Source organism: Schistocerca americana, chromosome X (assembly GCF_021461395.2).
Source record: "Schistocerca americana isolate TAMUIC-IGC-003095 chromosome X, iqSchAmer2.1, whole genome shotgun sequence".
NCBI classification, from domain to species: domain Eukaryota; kingdom Metazoa; phylum Arthropoda; class Insecta; order Orthoptera; family Acrididae; genus Schistocerca; species Schistocerca americana.
Genome location: NC_060130.1, coordinates 641,405,591 through 641,425,459, shown reverse-complemented (window position 1 = coordinate 641,425,459; position 19,869 = coordinate 641,405,591). Strand labels below are relative to the sequence as shown.

Below are 19,869 nucleotides of genomic sequence, written 5' to 3'. Positions count from 1 at the left end.
TACACTGAAAAATTTGGATGAGCACTCCAGTCGCTCTTGGGCAAGATAAACTACTATGGCGCATTTATACCAACCACTGTACAGGTACCATTCCCATTCAATCAGTTTTGGAAGAATGCAGAAAGGGTACACCTATATACACGACTGAGAAAGTTACCTGATTTACAACTATATACTAACAACATTGATATGCTGATAACCACAAGAAGAGTCTAGCATGCAATAAAATCATTGCATAACTGATGCCAAGTCTACGAACAGTGGTCTGTCTCGTTATCATAAATAAACAAACACTGACTGGATCACAATTTTTTATTACCGACTACCAGTTTCTATCTGTGTTGTAGGTTATCTTCAGGCATAAGTTGGAAGAGTGAAGAACTACAATAAAGAACTATGAAAGTGTGAAACTACAATACTACCCTCAAAGGCTAAAATAAATAAATAAATATTAGAAGCCTACATGTATGTTGCACAGTAAAGTGCAGTTTATCAATTCTAGTGCAAAACTAATGTAAAATACAACAGATGAGGTGGGGAAGAATTTCATATAGTAACATGATGTATTCTAGGACATTAAAACAGCATCAAAGAGATTTTTCCAAATAATTACTAAAAATTAAGAATTAAAAGAGAAATTAATGAAATACACTCCAGTATGTATGATGTGTTACACAATAAAAGACAAAATACAAATGTATTAAACAACCTCACAGTACAATGTGCATCGTATATTTTAATTCTTGTGAAAACAGGCCAAGGTTAACAAATACATGTAATTTGTATAGCTTGAGTCTTCTATCTGTTAAAATACAACTTTAAGAATTTGCCTATATTTCAATAAGTAGGAACAAAAATACACCGAGGACTCTTCCTGCGAGTCAAAAAATGAGGAGAGAGAGAAAAAAAAAGGAATATTGTTAAAAAAATAACTATGCCTTTCAGCAAACAATTACAACAATTTAAAAGAAGATGTTAAATGACAATATTTTGATAAAACTGTGGCCCCCAGAGTCCACCACCTTCCACCACAGTCAGAGCAATGAGCAGTGCAGGAGTGTGTTTATGTATGCGTCAGGCTGCAGTCTGTGCCGACTGCTTTCCATCATGTATAACCATGAAATCAAAAGTTTTCTACAATATATAACCAAGAATCAAAATGTACCATATGCAGTGTACTGTGAGGTGGTTTGCTGAATTTGTATTTTATCTTTTATTGTGTAACACATCAGTATTGTAACGTACTTCTGTGCTTTTTAATTCTTAATTTTCATTAATTATTTTATTTTCTTTTATGATTGAAGAATCTCTTTGACACCGTTTTAATGTAACAGCCTATGACTTATGCACACATAATGTGACTATACAAAATGTTTTTCCCTACCACATTCATAGCGTTTTGTGTAATTTTATGCTACTGTGACAAACTGTAATTTTCAGTTCCAGATATGTATGGGTTGCTAATACTTTTTTTATTTTGTTATTTGCAACAACAAAAAGGCTCAGTATCCAAATGGTTAGCTACAAGTAGGGGGGTCTGGTATAGGGTCCACTCAGCCCTTCTGAGACCAAATGAGGAGCTGCTTGAACAAAGAAATAGTGGCATCATTGGGATTCATCTACAGCCAGTAATGGTTAGCGGAATTGGCAGTGTACTGATCACGTCCCATGACCATAGATTGCTTCTTGTACTGACTTGTAGGCAGCATGTGGTCTGTCACAACAGCCTTAAGGCCTAATCTGTCAATGATGTTTAGTTTTTTACTTGTGTAATTTGCACAGCCTTTGGTGGCAATATTGTAATATCACACTTTTGAAATTCTTTACTGTAGTTGCCTTTTTTTACTGCTCCAACTTAGGCGTGAAGAAGATCTGAAGTGCAGACTGAAACTAGTATTAAACAATACAAAACTGTGATCCATCTAGGGTTCCTTTATTTAAATGATTGCAATTACAATGAAGTATGGTGTAAGTTTGCTTATCTTCTCATTATTTCACCTAACAGATAATTAACAACAGTCTTTTCTATTTTAACGTTGACCTTGTTTGCTAACATAAAACTCACAGCTCCATCAACAAGAAGGAAATGATATGTGTGGATGTGTGTACATTACTCCCCCATATCATGAAACAGAAAATTAAACTGTCACACTCAGATTGTTAGTAATTCTATGAATTTTTTAAAATTAGGAAAAAAACATAACACCCCGTTGCTTTCAAATGTGAATGGGAGCACATACAGTGTATTCTACAACATAAATGTACGACAAAAAATTTTCATAACACTTCACTTTTTATTGTATACGTATTATGATATGAACTTTCCTTTCACACTGCACAAAAGCTGTACAGGTCATAAATAATTGGTGTAAATATGGTAGATATTGCATTTTCATTTGTAAATATACATGAATTATTCATCTAACAATATTTTTCTGCTAAATGCATTTTTTCACCTCTAATGGGTGTATTTTGTTCACGGTGTCTTCCCCCTTCTTTCAAAAACTTAAAAAGACAAAAGTATATTTACATTGCTTTAGAAAATATAAATACATGTAACAGTCAATTAAAAATAAATCACACAAAATTATGTGTACAGTCAATGCTTGTGCAATTGTATATTTTTACCAGTTCTAAATTTTGGGATGTAACAATTTCACACATACTAAGTGCAAAATATATTACTCACAAAGCCTGTACTCATCAATAGAGTGCACTGAAATAATAATATTACATGCAGTATATTTTTGTAAATGGAATATTGCAAAAGTAGGTGCAAAACCAATAGAATTGAGGATTAAATCTCTATGTTTAAACTCAATACATACAATTGAGCAGTCAAATAGAAAAATACACCACTGATGACAGCAGTCTGCAATATGGATCAATGAAACGTGTCATTTTTCAAAATTTACTCTGCATTTAATGTAAGAAATGCTTAAGAGAATATAAATTTTGCTGACAGTTTTGAAGGTTCTTGACCCATGCCTTAATGCAGATAACACCCACAGTGGTTGACATTAACGTTGTAAGTCTACTTGATTTTATCAACATGAAAACAATGTAATTCTAAATATCAGAGTTACAAGTAACAGACAGCAAGTGAAGCATTCAGTTTCTATTTTTGCCTTACTAGAAAATACACTTGTATTTCCCAAAATTACAAGCATACAAATAGATATCATCTTAAACAGAACCACAAAAATTATTTTAAAAATAAAAGTTTTCTACTTTGGTTCTTCAGTGTTTACTGGAAAAAGATGTGTGTTGGCTGAAAGACTGGTGAAAATTATGACTTTTTTATCATTAAATACACAAACATTAAAAAAATTAAATACAGCTTCATTCATTAAATACACAACTATGGTAAAGTACTTTTCAGATATGCACAATCTGGTACATGTGAACATGTAAACCATTACACCCACACACCATGGGGATTTTTACTTGTAGGAACAGCATTTTCTAGTTGTCTGGGAGAACCAATCATCTTGCGAGTGCTTCCTGGTTTATGGGGACCTAGAAAATTTGAAATGAAAATTTAATACAAAAAAAGGTAATAATCACTCAACTTCCTTATTAACCCTCACAATACAAACAGTATTTAATGTTTTAAAATTTTGAAAACATATTTATTGTTTTAATAAAGTCTTCTACCATATTCCATAAATGTATTAAGGTTTTCAATTAAACTTAACCCAAAAATTTAAGTCTTGGTAGTAGAAGCAAGTTTTCACAATGCATGTCACACACACACACACACAATTATATATATGTGTCATAATGAAACCCCCCTGCCCCCTTTTGTTAGAGACAAAATTTTTGCTGACAATTCCTGGCAATGCTAGGCTCCTTTTGCACTGGTTAAGCCCCAGAGAAGCAGCACCAGGGCATAAGCACTGTGAGGTGTGCACATGCCTTGTGTGTTATATATAATCCAGTCATCCACTCTACATGAAACACAGTGGCCCAGCCATATTAAAGTCCTTATCCTCTCCTAAAGTATCTTTCTCAGCTGAGAGACATTCATTCTTAAGGTTTTCTTATTGAAAATCACTATCAGTATACTGGTGTAGGTAGTATGCAGCACACTTGGTTAGTATAGCCTGCTACTTCTGTAAAATTTCATCATACCAGGGCCAGAAAATACTAGAGGACACCTAGTGTGCCAGAAAACATGAGAGAACATTTTGCCTCTAATGGTTGCTCCACATGAAATGATCTATTAAGTTTGATGTAACTTTGCACATATCTGGAATTGAAGAGTAGGTATGTGCGTATGAAGGGCCATTTAAAAGGCTGTTGCTTCAACCGATATCAGAAAAAAGCCAGAATTCATTTGCCGAGCTTGTTTCTTGACAATGTTCTGCCTTTTGTATTTATCTTGTGTTATAACATCTTTAAACATGTTTCAACTTGTTAATATTTCTGAAATCACTGAAGTGCTGTACTGAGGTACCATCACCCTACATTACCACAAAGGACAAAATGGCAGCATATTTATGAACACTAACAAATCTACTTTGGATATTTATTGCAATTGTATGCAGAGTTATGATGACGAACAGTGTTCATGGGAAAACTTAATCTGCTACACTAAATATAGTAATACCCCAGACTTACACAATAGGTAGCACAGAGCAACAATAGTATTAACTGTATTCATGTAAGTCGGGGTCCTATTTTGATTACTTACACACACACACACACACACACACACACACACACACACAAATGATATTCATTTTGGAGCAGAAACTAAAGAAAGCAATGAAATTTAGAAGAAAAATGTTTAATAAAATGTTAAACAATGCAAAAAATCATGTAACAACACATTATTATGCATTATAACAATGTAAACCAAAGCTTTTGTGATGTAGAAGGCATTGTAAAATCTAACAATACTGTCTGGCACATCAAACTTTTTCCTTCTCACACAAAATTCACTCACAGCATGCTTGTACATTTTTTATTCCTTGTTTTGTAGCAGAAACACGCATTTCACTGGGGCCTGCAATTGAGCGTAGATCCCTCAGAGCAGTTGCTGGGCCATGTCGTCCATAAACAGCCCTTTTCAATCTATCCCAGGCATGTTTGGAGAACATGCTGGGGCCGCTCTAGTCAAGCGATGTCATTATCCTGCAGGAAGTCATTCACAATATGTGCACGATGGGGGCACAAATTGTTGTCCATGAAGACGAATGCCTCGCCAATAAGCTATGCATTGCACTATCGGTTGGAGAATGGCATTCACGTATCATACAGCCCTTCCATGACTACTAGTGGCGTATGTTGGCCCCACATAATGCCACCCCAAAACAGCAGGGAACCTCCACCTTGCTGCACTCGCTGGACTGTGTGTCTAAGGCGTTCAGCCTGACTGGGTTGCCTCTAAACACGCCTCCGACGATTGTCTGGTTGAAGTGTTATGCGACACTCATTGGTGAAGAGAACGTGATGCCAACTGCCAATCCTGAGTGGCCCATTCGGAATGTTAGGCCTATCTGCACTGCACTGCATGGCGTCGTGGTTGCAACGATTGACCTTACCATGGACATTGGGAGTGAAGTTGCACATCATGCAGCCTATTGCTCATAGTTCGAGTCATAACACAATGTCCTGTAGCTGCACAAAAAGCATTATTCAACATGGTCATGTTGCTGTCAGGGTTCCTCCGAGCCATAATCCGTAGGTAGTGGTCACCCAATGCAGTAGTAGCCCTTGGGCGCCCTGAGCAAGGCACGTCATCGACAATTCCTGTCGATCTGTATCTCCTCCATGTCCGAACAACATCGCTTTGGTTCACTCCGAGATGTCTACACACTTCCATTGTTGAGAGACCTTCCTGGCACAAAGTAACAATGTGGACACGATCAAAGCGCAGTACTGACCGTTTACGCATTGTTGAACTACAGACAACATGAGCTGTGTGACTCCTTCTTGGTGGAATGACTGGAGCTGATTGACTGTTGGACCCTCTCCGTATAACAGGCAGTGCTCATATGGTTGTTTACATCTTTGGACTGGTTTAGTGACATCTCTGAACAGTCAAAGGGACTGTGTCTGTGGTACAGTATCCACAGTCAATTTCTATTTTCAGGAGTTCTGGGAACTGGGTGATGCGAAACTTTTTTGATGTGTGTATAACAAAAATTTCTGTGAAATAAAAATAAAACTATAACAAAAATGAAACCAGCCTGTTCCAATCCACATATCAGTGGGATCAAAATCTGCTGCTGGATAACATTCAGTATCATAATAATATGCTCTTGGATCCTCCTTGTCACGTTATCCAAAAGGTGGTCAAGTTTCTTCTGTTCAGGCCTGTCCCAACTTTCGACAGCAGCCCTAGTGAGGTCACTCAGTGTGAGGAGGCTTTCTGTAACAATGCATTGCAAGTTATAACTGGTCCCAGGCATGTTCAATCGGGTTCACAACAGCAGCAGACCATTCCATTAGGTCAATTCCTGCCTCCTGGATGAAGGTTTATGCAAAGTGGGTGGAGTGGGGTGGGGCGTGGTATGCTAGTGCTTTTGCATATGGAATGAAAACCCCATTCCTGTAATGCTGACTGTAGGGCTGGGCGAAAGCCTGGAATATCCAGTCTTCATGCTTCACAGCGCTCAAATTATCTGCAAGAGAAATGAGAGGTGTCCGACATCAGTACACTGTAACGGCCTGAACCACGACTGACTCACATCTCTGCTGAACATGAGGGACTGCATGCCTCAGATGTGCATTAGAACCTGGCGACCTCCATACTCCTCTATGACAATCATCAGACATCAGATAAATCCTGCACTTGTCAGTGAAGATAACTCAGTGTCACTGATCCAGGTTTTGTTCCAGGTATTGACTAGCCCATCTCATTTTCACACCATGGTGCTGCTAGGGGGTTGGGATGCGTGTGTGCGTGTGGCGCAGGGATGGTGGTGGTGATGGGGGAGCAGCATAGAATTTTTGCGCTTGTTTGTAGCACATGAATAGAGGCCAAATTTATCATGTGGAGACAGTCACTACCATCTGGTTCAATGCAACCATTTTAGTTGCTTATAAAAGGCAGCCATCAGTATTGTTGCATTCTTCTCATGGTAACTACAAGCCATAATTTGTGGGTAGATCATTAGCTAAATTGCCGATTGAAGGCAACCATTACAAGGCAGATCTTTGTCATTTTGTTTGGATGACGGCAATTCAGTGTACTACTTAGCATGTTGACAACCCTTCCGGCTGAAATGTGTCATTATGGACACTGTCTAAGCTTCAATTTTAAATGCTTCAAGGCATATTGAAAAACTGAATTACATACATGGACTGCAGTGCCTTGTTCATGATTGGAGAGACACAGCTTTACACTGAATTCCACTGATGATGTAGGTTTACCTGTACTTCCATTTTTCTGATTGCCACATAGTTATTTCCATTTTCTTAGTAAATTCCATATTTTTGTCACATCTAAGTAGAGTTTTATTTCCTTTAGAATCCCATTGGTCTGAATTTATGCCAAGGGCAACTGCACTTCTGTATCTTGCACTAAATGTTTCAAAATGATGTTTAGGTAGCTTTCAATTAAGTTTTGCTATATTCTTGAATGTGATTATTTCTGGTCATGCCTGACAGTTTTAAGAGCTTACTAGCCATCATTGTTGATATCCGCAGGCCCAAAGAAATTGGACAATTAATAAATAACAACACATATGTACTGATTCTTTGATGTAGCCATTGCACAATTAGTTACATAATCTAAACCTACTAAACTGAGAGACAGTACCAATATCAAGTGCATAATGTTTTTTAATCTCTCTGATGTGTCAACAGGCAACTACACCCTAATCTGATAATGATAATGGTACAGATCATTCACAATACACCATCTCAACAAAAATCCAGACACCTATTAATGGACATCAATATGGGATGTGTCTGCCCTTCGCCATTATGGCAGCTTGAACTCAGCTGGTGTCTGAATGGCAGTCCATTCTTCCTCAAGAGCCAAAACCTGAGGAGGTAGTGATATTGAAGGCTGCAGTCTGGAGCAAAGTTGATGTTCTAATTCATCCCTAAGGTGTATCATTGGGTTCAGGTCGTGACTGTGGGCAGGCTAGTCCATTTCAGGAATGTTATTGTCCATAAAACTTTACCTCATAGTTACGGATTTATGGCCAACTTCATTGTCAAGATGATACAAACAATCACCACCTTGAACTGTTCCTCAGCTGTACACAATACACAATATTGTAATCTGTTTTCATATCCTTCCACATTTGGTGTTTTCTTAAGTGCAATAAAGGGATCATACACAATATCGAGAAACATACCCATACCACAAATCACCACCTCTGTACTCCACTGTTTGCACTAAATATTATGACAGGTAACGTTCTCCAGTTACCTGACAAACTCAAACCCTTCTGTTGGACTGCCACAGGGTATAGCATGATTAATCACTTCAAATCACTCGTTTCCAGTCATCCAATCCAGTGCCATCACTCTTTATACCAACACAAGCACTGATTACAAAAATGTGTGGCTTATGAGAAGCTGCTCGACCACTGTACCCCATTCTTTTTAATTCCCTACACACAGTCATTGTGTTACCGTAATGCTTGACAATCCCTGTCAGTACATGAGGTCTCCACGGTCTTGGTTTAGCTATGGTTGTTCCTTCATATTTCCATTTCACAATCACATCAGCTTTAAAAGGGTTGAAGTGTCCCTGAGTGTTACTCACGTGACATCCAATGACTAGTCCACATTCAAAATAACTCAGTTTCTGACTGACTCATTCTGCTGTTATCGCTTCTTTACTAACACATTACCCCTTGTCTCCTTTTACACTGTTGGGTCTGCCTATCTTGACATGTGGTAGTGAATTCCGCACTACGTAGAGGTGTACAGATACTTTTGATCGGATAGTATGGCAACTGGTTTCCTTTACGTATCACTTTTTATATTCCATCCTGGGTTTTCCACCATTGTATCAATTTTTCTTGGTTTTATTTGTGCTAATTCACCTAATAATGTAATCTGGAAAATTAGAAGATATAGCACCATACACAGATAACAGTAGTTTACATAATGCAGTCTACATGACCCATACAATGATTACAAAAATGTTAAATACAATCTCTAAAAGCAGTAAGTACACTAAGTGATCAAAAGTATGTGGACACCTGCCTGAAAATGACTTACAAGTTTGTGGCGCCTTCATTGGTAATGCTGGAATTCAATATGGTATTAGCTCACCCTTAGCCTTGATGACAGCTTCCACTCTCGTAGGCATACGTTCAGTCAGGAGCTGGAAGGTTTCTTGTAGAATGGCAGCCCATTCTTCACAGAGCGCTGCACTGAAGAGAGGTATTGATGTCGGTCAGTGAGGCCTGGCAAGTCAGTGTTCTAAAACATCTCAAAGGTGTTCTATAGGAGACTTTGTGCAGGCCAGTCTATTACAGGGATGTTATTGTCCTGTAAACACTCCGCCACACGCCATGCATTATGAACAGGTGCTCAATCATGTTGAAAGATACAATCGCCATACCCACATTGCTCTTCAACAGTGGGAAGCAAGAAGGTGCTTAAAACATCAATGTACGCCTGTGCTGTGATAGTGCCACACAAAACAACAAGTGCCACACAAAAACATGACCACACCATAACACCACCGCCTCCGAATTTTACTGTTGGCACTACATACGCTGACAGATGACGTTCATTGGTCATTCGCCACACCCACAACCTGCCGTAGGATTGACGCATTATGTACGGTGATTCGTCACTCCACACAACATTTTTCCACTGTTCAATCGTCCAATATTTATGCTCCTTACCCAAAGCGAGGCATCGTTTGGCATTTACTGGTGTGATGTGTGGCTTATGAGCAGCTGCTCAACCATGAAATCCATGTTTTCTCACCTCCCGCCTAACTGTCATAGTACTTGCAGTGGATCCTGATGCAATTTGGAATTCCTGTGTGATGGTCTGGATAAATGTCTGCCAATTACACATTATGACCCTCTTCAACTGTCAGCGGTCTCTATCAGCCAACAGACAAGGTCGACCTGTACGCTTTTGTGCTGTACGTGTCCCTTCACATTTCCACTTCACTATCACATTGGAAACTGTGGACCTAAGGGTGTTTAGGAGTGTGGAAATCTTGCGTACAGACGTATGACACGGGTGACACCCAATCACCTGACAACGTACAAGGTCCGTAAGTTCCGCAAAGTGCCCCATTCTGCTCTCTCGTGAGTACCTGGCCCTAATTCAGAGCACAATGCACCTAATACAAAAAACATATGTTTTTGGGGGTGTCCGGATACTTTTGATCACATAGTGCACAACAGTCACATGTCATTAACTGATGCCAGTTAAACCCTGAAATAATATAATAGCTAAATTACAACATTTATTTAAGATATAAATACCTTCTAACAAGTGTTTTATTTCATCTGCAGGAGCTATAGCAAGGCTTTGCAAATTAGCTTCTTTCATTTCTGTGACAAGATGCTCCACCTGACGTTTCTTGTCAGCGATTGCAGATTCAAGGGCTGAGACCTTTAACAAAATATTTTATAAAACTTAATATTTGTCCCTCATCAGTGACAGGGAAATGTAGAGACTATGATGTATTATTACACAGTACCTAATCACCTTTTAAAAAACATAAATGAACGAATTAAAAATCATGTTCATTCTGCATTAAGCAAACATGAAACTCCACAAAACAATTTAAGTCTAATGTCATGTTGTTATTAGTCAAAATTTTCTTTAATATATGTGAGTTGCAGCTTGTACTTACATTACACGCACACGTAAAAAGAATACAGTCAAACTGTTTATATGATGCAATCAAAATGCTTTATTCTCTCTCTCTCTCTCTCTCTCTCTCTCTCTCTCTCTCTCTCTCACACACACACACACACACACACACACTGTGCTGTAATGATCGCTTCTAGTAATACGGACCTATGCAGGCCTTTGTTTATCTGAATCGCCAATTTATAGTTTCACAGCAAAAGCCTACTTACAATGCCAGCCAGGTAAAATTCTTTAACAAAACAATGGGACTTAATGTAGGTCTTCCGGCTACAGGTTAGAATTTAATTTGTCCATCATGATGACAGTTGGAGTCCATGACTGTGAATTAAACTACATGAAGATGCAACAAGCTGCCACTTTTATGTAACTTATTTATGTCAAGACATGTTTCAGATCTTCACTCATTTTCAACTGGTTTATAACACACATACTTCATCAATACTACTCTTTGTTGACTGCATCTGCCTCTTTTCTATAGCTTGTAGCTCCATGGTTTGCATTTCTATACATAGCACACACACACTTTTAAATTTACAGATGTGTTGATGCAGCACTGCATTTGTAACGTGGCCAACTGACTTGCAATTAAAAAAAAATTAAATAAATAAATATAAAAAAACACAGTACTGATGAAGATATAAATGTATTATGCAAACAAGATGGGTGGAAACCAAAACGCATGTTGCCACAAATGAAGCTATATGAAAGTGGTAATTCAGGTAAATGTTTGGTACAAGTAATATGCGCACTGATGTTAATAATCTTCCACAGAGCATTCCAACCATGCGAGAAGAAGATGCAGTATGCTCCAAATAATACCCATGACAACTATGAACAACAATATAAATGTGTGTGTAATTTCAAGGAGATTTAACTTCAATAAAGTGAACTGAACATGATGTATCTACGGAAGCCTTCATTTGTGTATAAAAAGGAAAATTCATTTGAAAAATCTATAGAATTATGAGGGAGAATTGCTGGCCAGACCCCTCATCCACATAACAGGTGGGCCCCTTCTCATCCTGGAAACTGAATGGCCTACCCCTTCCTTTTTAACTTTCCCCTACCTATCCATTCTCTTCATAGAGAATGATATAGGAGTTCTGAAAGTCATGATAGTCTATGCACTTTTACGTAAGTCTATCTGCAGTACTACAGTATCTACCAGTGTCATTCAGACAGTTACATTACACCATCCACCACAGCCACTCACTCACTGCCCATTTTTCCACATATTTACTGATTTTCAAAAGGGAGTTCTCTGCCCATGTGGATACAAATGGTTCAAATGGCTCTGAGCACTATGCGACTTAACTTCTGAGGTCATCAGTCGCCTAGAACTTAGAACTAATTAAACCTAACTAACCTAAGGACATCACACACATCCATGCCCGAGGCAGGATTCGAACCTGCGACCGTAGCGGTCTCCAGACTGTAGCACCTAGAACCACACGGCCATCTGGATACAAGTCTAATGGCACCACATCTGAGCTATAGGATGACTGGTCAATAATGGTTCAGTGAAGGTGCACATTATTGTGCTACAGAAACACTTGTACTGGAATCTTCCTGAGGCAAATTCAGTTGGAACTGTCACTGACCTCTTCCTGTGTGGTGAAACGTACCTGTAAATTAATAATTGCACCTCTTAGCACTGCATTCACAGTTAAGATCCAAAGACGATAACAATGTCTTGTCCTGCAGAGAGAGCTTCCTTGAATTTCTTGTTTCTGGATGATTGTGTATTGTGTCCCACCACGTAAGAGATTGAAGTTTTGTCTCTACCTTCAAATAGTGAACCAATGTTTCATTACCTAGAGTGAAACAATGGGGCCATATACCGGGGGCCCTGGGAGGTCAGGCCAATATTTCAGAGTGTGGAAGGGGGCAGAGGAAGGAAGGTGAAGGGCAATTATTAAGAAAGTTTCCAAGATAATACATGTCATCCTTTTTCCTTCTCTAGTGGCATGATATTTTTAATCTTCTCCACTTCTCTCCTGTAACCACCTGTGCTTCAAATATTTTCACAATCATATAACCCACACTGTTAGATTCATGGCTGTCATTTTTTGGAACTATATGAGTGTTAGTGATCAGTTGGTTGGTTGGTTCATACAGTAATGGGACTTAACTGCATGGTCATCAGCCACTTTTCCCTTAGTCACACAGGTCTCAGATTAAAACCACACCCCAAAAGAATACTATTGCCTGAAATCTGGGGAAGGAGCAAAATACGGAAAACTAAGTATAACCACACTTAAGGAGAAAACAAAAGTAGCAAGCTAAAAGTGAAAACATTAACTAAAAGGAAAAAAAGCAAGAGAAGGTGTTAAAACAATAGAGCAGGTGGCCTGGGCTAACTAATCGCAAGAATAAAAAAGGATGAGCCAGCCACTCTGCAACACACTAAAATCTCCAGCCTAAAAACACAAGGTAAGAGAAACACAGACAGTGGAAAGATGAACACCAAGTTGAATAGACAGCACCAGAGGCAGTGAGGAAGAGTTAAAATGCAGGTAGGATGAAGGCCTAGGATAGAAAGCCAGACACCCACCCTTAGAATGAGTGATAAAAAAAACCTCTCGGATAAAACTTAAAACTAGATCAGCTATAGAGGCACTGTAGTGCATCAGGAAGGTTAACAGTCTGCCCCAGGGTGGCTAAAATTGGACAGTCCAACGAGATGTGGACCACTGTCAAGCTTGAACCACAGCAACACTGAAGTGGATCCTTGCAACATAGGAGATGACCGTGAGTCAGCCAAGTACATCCAATGCGGAGCCAGCAAAGGACAACTGATTCCTTGTGAGGGGCTCGCATGGCAGACTGGCACACATTCATTGTCTGCTTTACTAAACGTAACTTATTCGGCAAAGTCAGGGAGCAACATTCTGTATTCCAGAGCCCAAAAACCTTGTGGTGGAATATCGATCACAGATCAGTGTCTAGTATTCCTATCTCCTTACTCGGTTTATGAATAGCCTCTTTGGTTACCCTGTTGTCAAGTTCATTTCCTGGAATTATTATGTGTCCTGGGGTACATAAGAAGACCACTGAGCGTCAATGTCGTCCGAGGATGTAAATGGACTCTTTGATGGCCACCACCAAAGGATGGTGAGGATAGCACTTGTTGAGAGCTTGTAAGGTGCTCAAGGAGTTGCTACAAATGAAGGACGACTCCCTGATGCAGGAATGGATATTCTCAAGAGTGTGAGAGATGGGTACCAGTTCTGCAGTGAAATTACTGCAGCCATCTGGCAAGGAGCGCTTTCCAGTATGTCCTACAGGAGCATAAGCAAACCCAACATGACACTCATCCATCAAGCCATCGTTGTAAGCTACCTCTGAACCCTGGGAAATGTCAAGAATAGAAAAATGTGACAGAGAGACTCAGGGTGAACTGAGTCTTTTGGCACTTGTGAGATGTCTAGATGAAACTACGGTTGAGGTATACATCATGGAGATGTACGTGAGTGGACTCGGAGGAGAGGTGGTAAAGGGAAGACTCGAGTTCAGTGAGAAGGGACCAGACACAGACTGCAATTGTAATGCCCGATCTGGGCTGTCGTTGTAGGAGATGGCTCACCACCTTAGGGAAAAGGAGACAGTAATTTGGATGTTTAGGCAAGTTGCGAATGTGCGTAGTGAACTGAGTCTTTTGGCACTTGTGAGATGTCTAGATGAAACTACGGTTGAGGTATACATCATGGAGATGTACGTGAATGGACTCAGAGGAGAGGTGGTAAGGTAAAGGGAAGACTCGAGTTCAGTGAGAAGGGACCAGACACAAACTGCAATTGTACTGCCCAATCTGGGCTGCCGTTGTAGGAGATGGCTCACCATCTTAGGGAAAAGGAGACAGTAATTTGGATGATTAGGCAAGCTACGAATGTGCGTAGTATAATTTGCATGCAGTTGTTGCCGCCTGATGTGATGGAAAAACCTCAGCTTTGTGAGTGGGCTGTTCACAGGGCTTGTTTGGAAAGCTCCCGTCACAAGTCAAACTTCACAGTGATGTATAAGGGTCCACCATCTGCAATGCTGGGAAGCATCAAAGAATGTTATTGTGCTGCCAGCACTTTTGCTTAAGCTGGGGAAGATGGGGAATCGAAGTTAAGTGGGCACTGAAAACCAGCCCTAAAAAGCAACAATAGTCCACTATATTAAGCAGATGGTCATCAAGGTAAAGTTGTGGGTGTGGGTGAACTGTATGTCGGTGACAGATGTGCATGATCCAAGTCTTGGTGGCTGAAAACTGAAAGCCATGCGTGAGTGCCCATGACTGCACCTTTCGTAGAGTTCCCTGCAGTCAATGTTCAGCCACACCAATAGCAGATGAGCAAAAGGGCATACAGAAGTCACCAGTATATAAGAAGGATGATACTGAGCACCCCACAACTGCTGCGAGACCATCCATTGGCACAAAAAAAGAGTGGGACACTCAGTACAGAGCCCTGCAAGACCCCATTCTCTTGGATATGCGGGGGAACTGTGTGTGGCACTGACTCAAACTCTGAAAGTGCAGAGTAACAAAAAGTTCTGTATAAAAATTGGGAGTGGGTCCCAGAGATTCCACTTGTGCAATGTAGCAAGAACATGGTGTTGCCAAGTAGTTTCATAGGCTTTCGTCAAAAAAAAAAAAGGGGGGGGTGGGCAATAAGGTGATGGTGGCGGAGAAAGGCTGTTCGGATGGCAGACTCCAGGTACACCGGGTTGTCAGTGCAAAAACTGGTCTGGGATGGAGCCAACACAATTGCCGGCTCACCATATGATCGAGCAGTTTGCACAGAATATTAGTGAGGCTAATATGACAATAGCCATCCATATCTAGCAGTTTGTTACCAGGTTTTAGCACTGCAAAAACAATACTTTCTTGCCACTGCAATGAAAATTCCCCATTGCTCCAGATGTGGTTGAAGATGGCAAGGAGATCATAATCCACTGACAGGTGTTTAAACGTTTGGTGATAGCTGCTGTCAGGGCCAGGGGTTGTGTAAGGATAATGTGCAAGGGCACTGAGACATTCCCACTCACTAAATGGAGCGTTCATTGTATGGCTCAGGGTGACATGTAGTAAAAGATAAGTCTTGTTGTTCCACCCGCTGTTTTAGGGTACAAAACGAGGGGTGGTAATTCTCAGATGCAGAGGTTCGAGCAAACTGCTTGGCAAAATGCTCTGCAATTGCGTCTGGGTCGGTACATACAACTCCATGTGTGGAAATCCCAGGTATACCTGCAGCGGTCTGACACCTGTAAAGGAGTCTGAGGTTAGTCCAAACCTGGGAAGGAGAGGTTCGTCTTCCAATGGTAGAGACGTACCATTCCCAGCACTCCTTCTTCCATCTTTTGATTAGTTGAAGGACCCGGACTTGGAGCCATTTGAAGGCAATTAGGTGCCCCACTGATGGGTGCTGCTTATGGCATTATAAGGTCCACCTACAGTCCCTAATAGCCGCAGCGATTTCCGGTGATGACCAAGGCACTGTCTTCCGCCAGGGGCAACCTGAGGAACAAGGGATTGCCAATTCAGCTGCAGAAACAATGGTTGTAGTAACATTCTGGATCACAACATCGATGTTAGCAAGCAATGGAGATCCAACAGTGATAGCAGAGGTAAAAGTGTCCCACTCAGCCTCGGTAAGAGACCATCTGGGCAAGCATCTAGGTGATGCTGGGGGAGGGTCAGGAAGAGTGGGAAGTGGTCACTACCACACAAGTCGTCGTGAGCTCTCCAGTGGATAGACGGTAGACGGCCAGGACTGCAAACTGCGAGATCAATGGCCGAGCATGTGGCTGAAATGAGTGGGGGCAAGGATGCAAAGGTTGAGTTGAGTCAGTAGAGTCTCCACGTCTTTATCACGGTCAGTAATCTTGGTTCCACTCCACAAAGGGCTATGGGCATTGAAATCACCCAGATATAGAAAAGGTGTGGGGGAGTTGAGAAGTTAGTGCAGTGGTACTTCACTGTCTGGAGCAAGGTAGATGTTGCAGCTGGTAATTTCCTGCATTGTCCTCACCCTGACAGCCACAGCTTCTAAAAGTGTTTGAAGGGGCACAAGCTCTTTACATACAGAGATAAGGACATATATACATACTCCACCTGATATCCTGTTACAATCATTACGATTTTCGTAATACCCGCCACTAAGGGCTGGGGTCTCCATTGCTCGGGGGGAGGGGGCCAATTGCTCGAAACCAAGTTTACTGAAGGGCAATGCAAAAAGCAAGTGTAACACTTAAGAGTTGTCATAGCTCAGCCAGGTGGGAGAAAAACTGATGCAACTCCACTAGAGAATGACAATTTCTGTAGTCTGGGAATGCACGAAGGGGCCAAGGAGGGAGTTTAGGCCTTAGGGTCACCTACTGCCACTGGCTGAGTGCTTGTAGCCATTATCGTTACTTCTGAGGTGTCGGAGAGATCGAGGTCCTCATGGGATGCTAAAATCTCCACCTTTTCCTCAGAAGCAGAACTTTTAAGGAGTTGTGGTGTGGGGCCACCAAAGTCGCTCATTTCTTGATTGTCTTCTTCTTACTCTGTTTGTCCTCTCGCTGCTCTTTAGGGGCTTTCTGAGAGGGCTTCTCTGAAACAGTTTCAGGTACTGAGGATGACCATGAAGCCCTTTGACCAGCAGCTTGTGACTCCTTTAGCCACTGGGCGGTGTCCACTTTTACAGAGGTGGTGACCTTGGAAGGTAGAGTCCCAAGGGACCCCTTCCATGCGAGAGGAGCTGGAGGAAGCTGTTGCTTCTCCAGCTGAGGGGAGGACCGATGTGCCGGAATTTGGAGGGGGGGGGGGGGGGGGGGAGGGCCTTTTTCCTCCCGAAGTAGATGTTTTGCGACCGATGTGCCCCTAACTACCAACGGGTGGGGGACGGAAGGGGAAGGGTGGGGTGGGGGTGATAGCAGGCTTCAGTCATTCTGGAAAAATCCTTATGACACATTATTATAGATTAAATTCTGTATCATCACATTTTTCCACAATTTTTAACATTGTAGCAGCCCCAGAGGGTTTCTGGTTATTCTGTGGAAGATAGTAGTAAAGCACAGCAGACGCCAGAGACAGCCAGCAGGCACAGTACATTGGCATGCTGTTTGCAGCAACAAGGTCATTTATTCACTCAGAGATAGGCCAAGCTTGGCACCCCATTCTTGTTGAAACAGAGGATAATTGTCTCAGCAGGCTGAGACAGGCAATTATTTCACCTTCGGGGCATGAAATTGTTGTCCTGTGCGTGTCCCAAAGCAGTACACCACCATAAAAACTGAGCTACTGACTTGTATATAAACTCTCCGATTTCAGTTAAGGTCAAAGCAGTCCACCAGCAGCTATTGGGACAGCTGGGTGATAAGTGGACATGTACCAGCTAGCAGCCACCATCAGCTGGGGCCTTCGCCACTGCAGAGTCATCTACTGGTACTGATCTCTCTCCTGGGACTTAGTAACGTACCACTGAGGGGGTGTGTGGCATGGGGAGGGGGGCTGTTCCTGGCCCACTGCAGCAGCAGCAGCTGACTCCTGCCCAACAGGCCAGTGGGTCGATTCCAGGACAGTGTCACTGCCCACTTGTCTTCATTTGTATGGGGGCTGTGGCTCCATGCACTGCCGTTTGTCGAAGCAAAGCTTCTCGCTAAGAAACTGGCTTCCCCTGGAAGCATTCCAGCTGCTTGCAGCAGCACTGATGCTGACAGTTTGCCACACGGCCAGTCATACTGGGTCACACGTTGCTAAGCTTTACATTCGTGTCAGTAATCCTGGGCACACGTCACAGCCGCAGGCTGTGCAACCAGTGTCAACACACTGAGCACAGTGACTGACCACATGCTGAGAGGGGGGCTTGGCCGCTGCACTGCAGCGACCATCTGCAGTTACATGAGTCATAATAAAGAACTTGTTTTGTTGCAATTGTTTCACTGAAGCCTCTGTCTAACACCATTGGCTCAACCACCAGCTGCCAACTATCCCAATAAAAGTAGTGCACCGACACCCCAGGATCTACTTCAGCTGGTGTCCTCTCCAGTAGATGTCAGAAGATCCAACCTGCACGCAGCACGATGTCGCAACTGCAGCAGGCAGTACTATCACAATGCGGTGAGTGAGAAAACTTTTGTTCTACTTCTGGATGTAGAAGAGGTGGGGTCTAGACAAGAAGTACATCGTAATCTGAGAGTACTTTGTTCAGGACAATAGAACCTGCAAATGTACCGCAGTTTTTTGGTAACTGTAAGGAGAATTATTTACATGCTGTTAGATGTACACAGTGTAACTTGCTATGGCGTAGTGCACTATGTACCGAATCTGTATCAGTAGTATGTCGTATGTGCCACCGCTCTGGGCATACAGCCAGGCAGTGTACAGGGTCTACATGGTCAATAATAAGGCATGAATTATAAATAGGTTATAATTATTAGTGTATGAATGGTTGTGAATGTGGATAGGATGCAGAGACAAAGGTGTGTCCAAATCTGAGGCAGTGAGGATGTTACTAGGCAAAATAGTTTAACAACAGATAAGTCAGAGTTAGAGACAAGTTGAAGTTAGGGATGAACATTTAGCATTTGCTCAGCTATCTGTACCTGAAGCAGATCTAGCTTTTGCTGCAGTGATCACTCCCTTTTCTGGTAAGGCAACTGTTGATATGGTGTCTTTTTTTGCAGAACCTGAAGACGTCAGTAGAGATGGGTAGTTGGTTGGATAAACTGTGATGGGCTGGTGAGGCAAAAACAATTGTTAGATGCATGGAAGCGCAAAAAAAGGTTTAACAATTGAGGCGCGATCTCTTGTAACGGTACAGGAAGAGAAATAATGAAAGGTTCCTTCAGGAGAAACTGAGTATGTTTATGAAAAAACACCACAGTGAAATGATAGAGAAGTTTGTGGACAGAATATGTGACGTCAATGTACAGACATATGAGTTGGGGAGATCAATGAAATGAATAAGGCAATAAATACTGCAATATGCTCAGCATGGAGCACTTGACGATTTCCTGAGGGGCCTTCACTTGATATGTCGAGACAAGTGCGGACACGTATCCAAGAAGATCTATATTCTG

At 41.5% G+C, this 19,869-nt stretch overlaps 1 protein-coding gene across 4 annotated transcripts in view; it reads right to left on the bottom strand.

The window, feature by feature from the left end:
* Positions 1-2,010: 2,010 nt before the first annotated feature.
* Positions 2,011-19,869, bottom strand: part of LOC124555026 (ras association domain-containing protein 8) — a 94,292-nt gene continuing 76,433 nt past the window's right edge. The window contains exons 8-9 of one of the 4 annotated variants that reach the window (XR_006968508.1): positions 10,425-10,554; positions 2,011-3,519 (exon numbers count right to left, since the gene is read on the bottom strand). Coding sequence is in view for 3 of the 4 variants with exons in the window: in XM_047128781.1 (XP_046984737.1) it covers positions 3,419-3,519; positions 10,425-10,554 (231 nt within the window). In the remaining variant the exon portion in view is untranslated. Of the gene's footprint in view, positions 3,520-10,424; positions 10,555-16,226; positions 16,322-19,869 lie in introns of those variants that run through there. The other 3 variants (XM_047128781.1, XM_047128780.1, XM_047128782.1) reach the window with 3 other exon arrangements.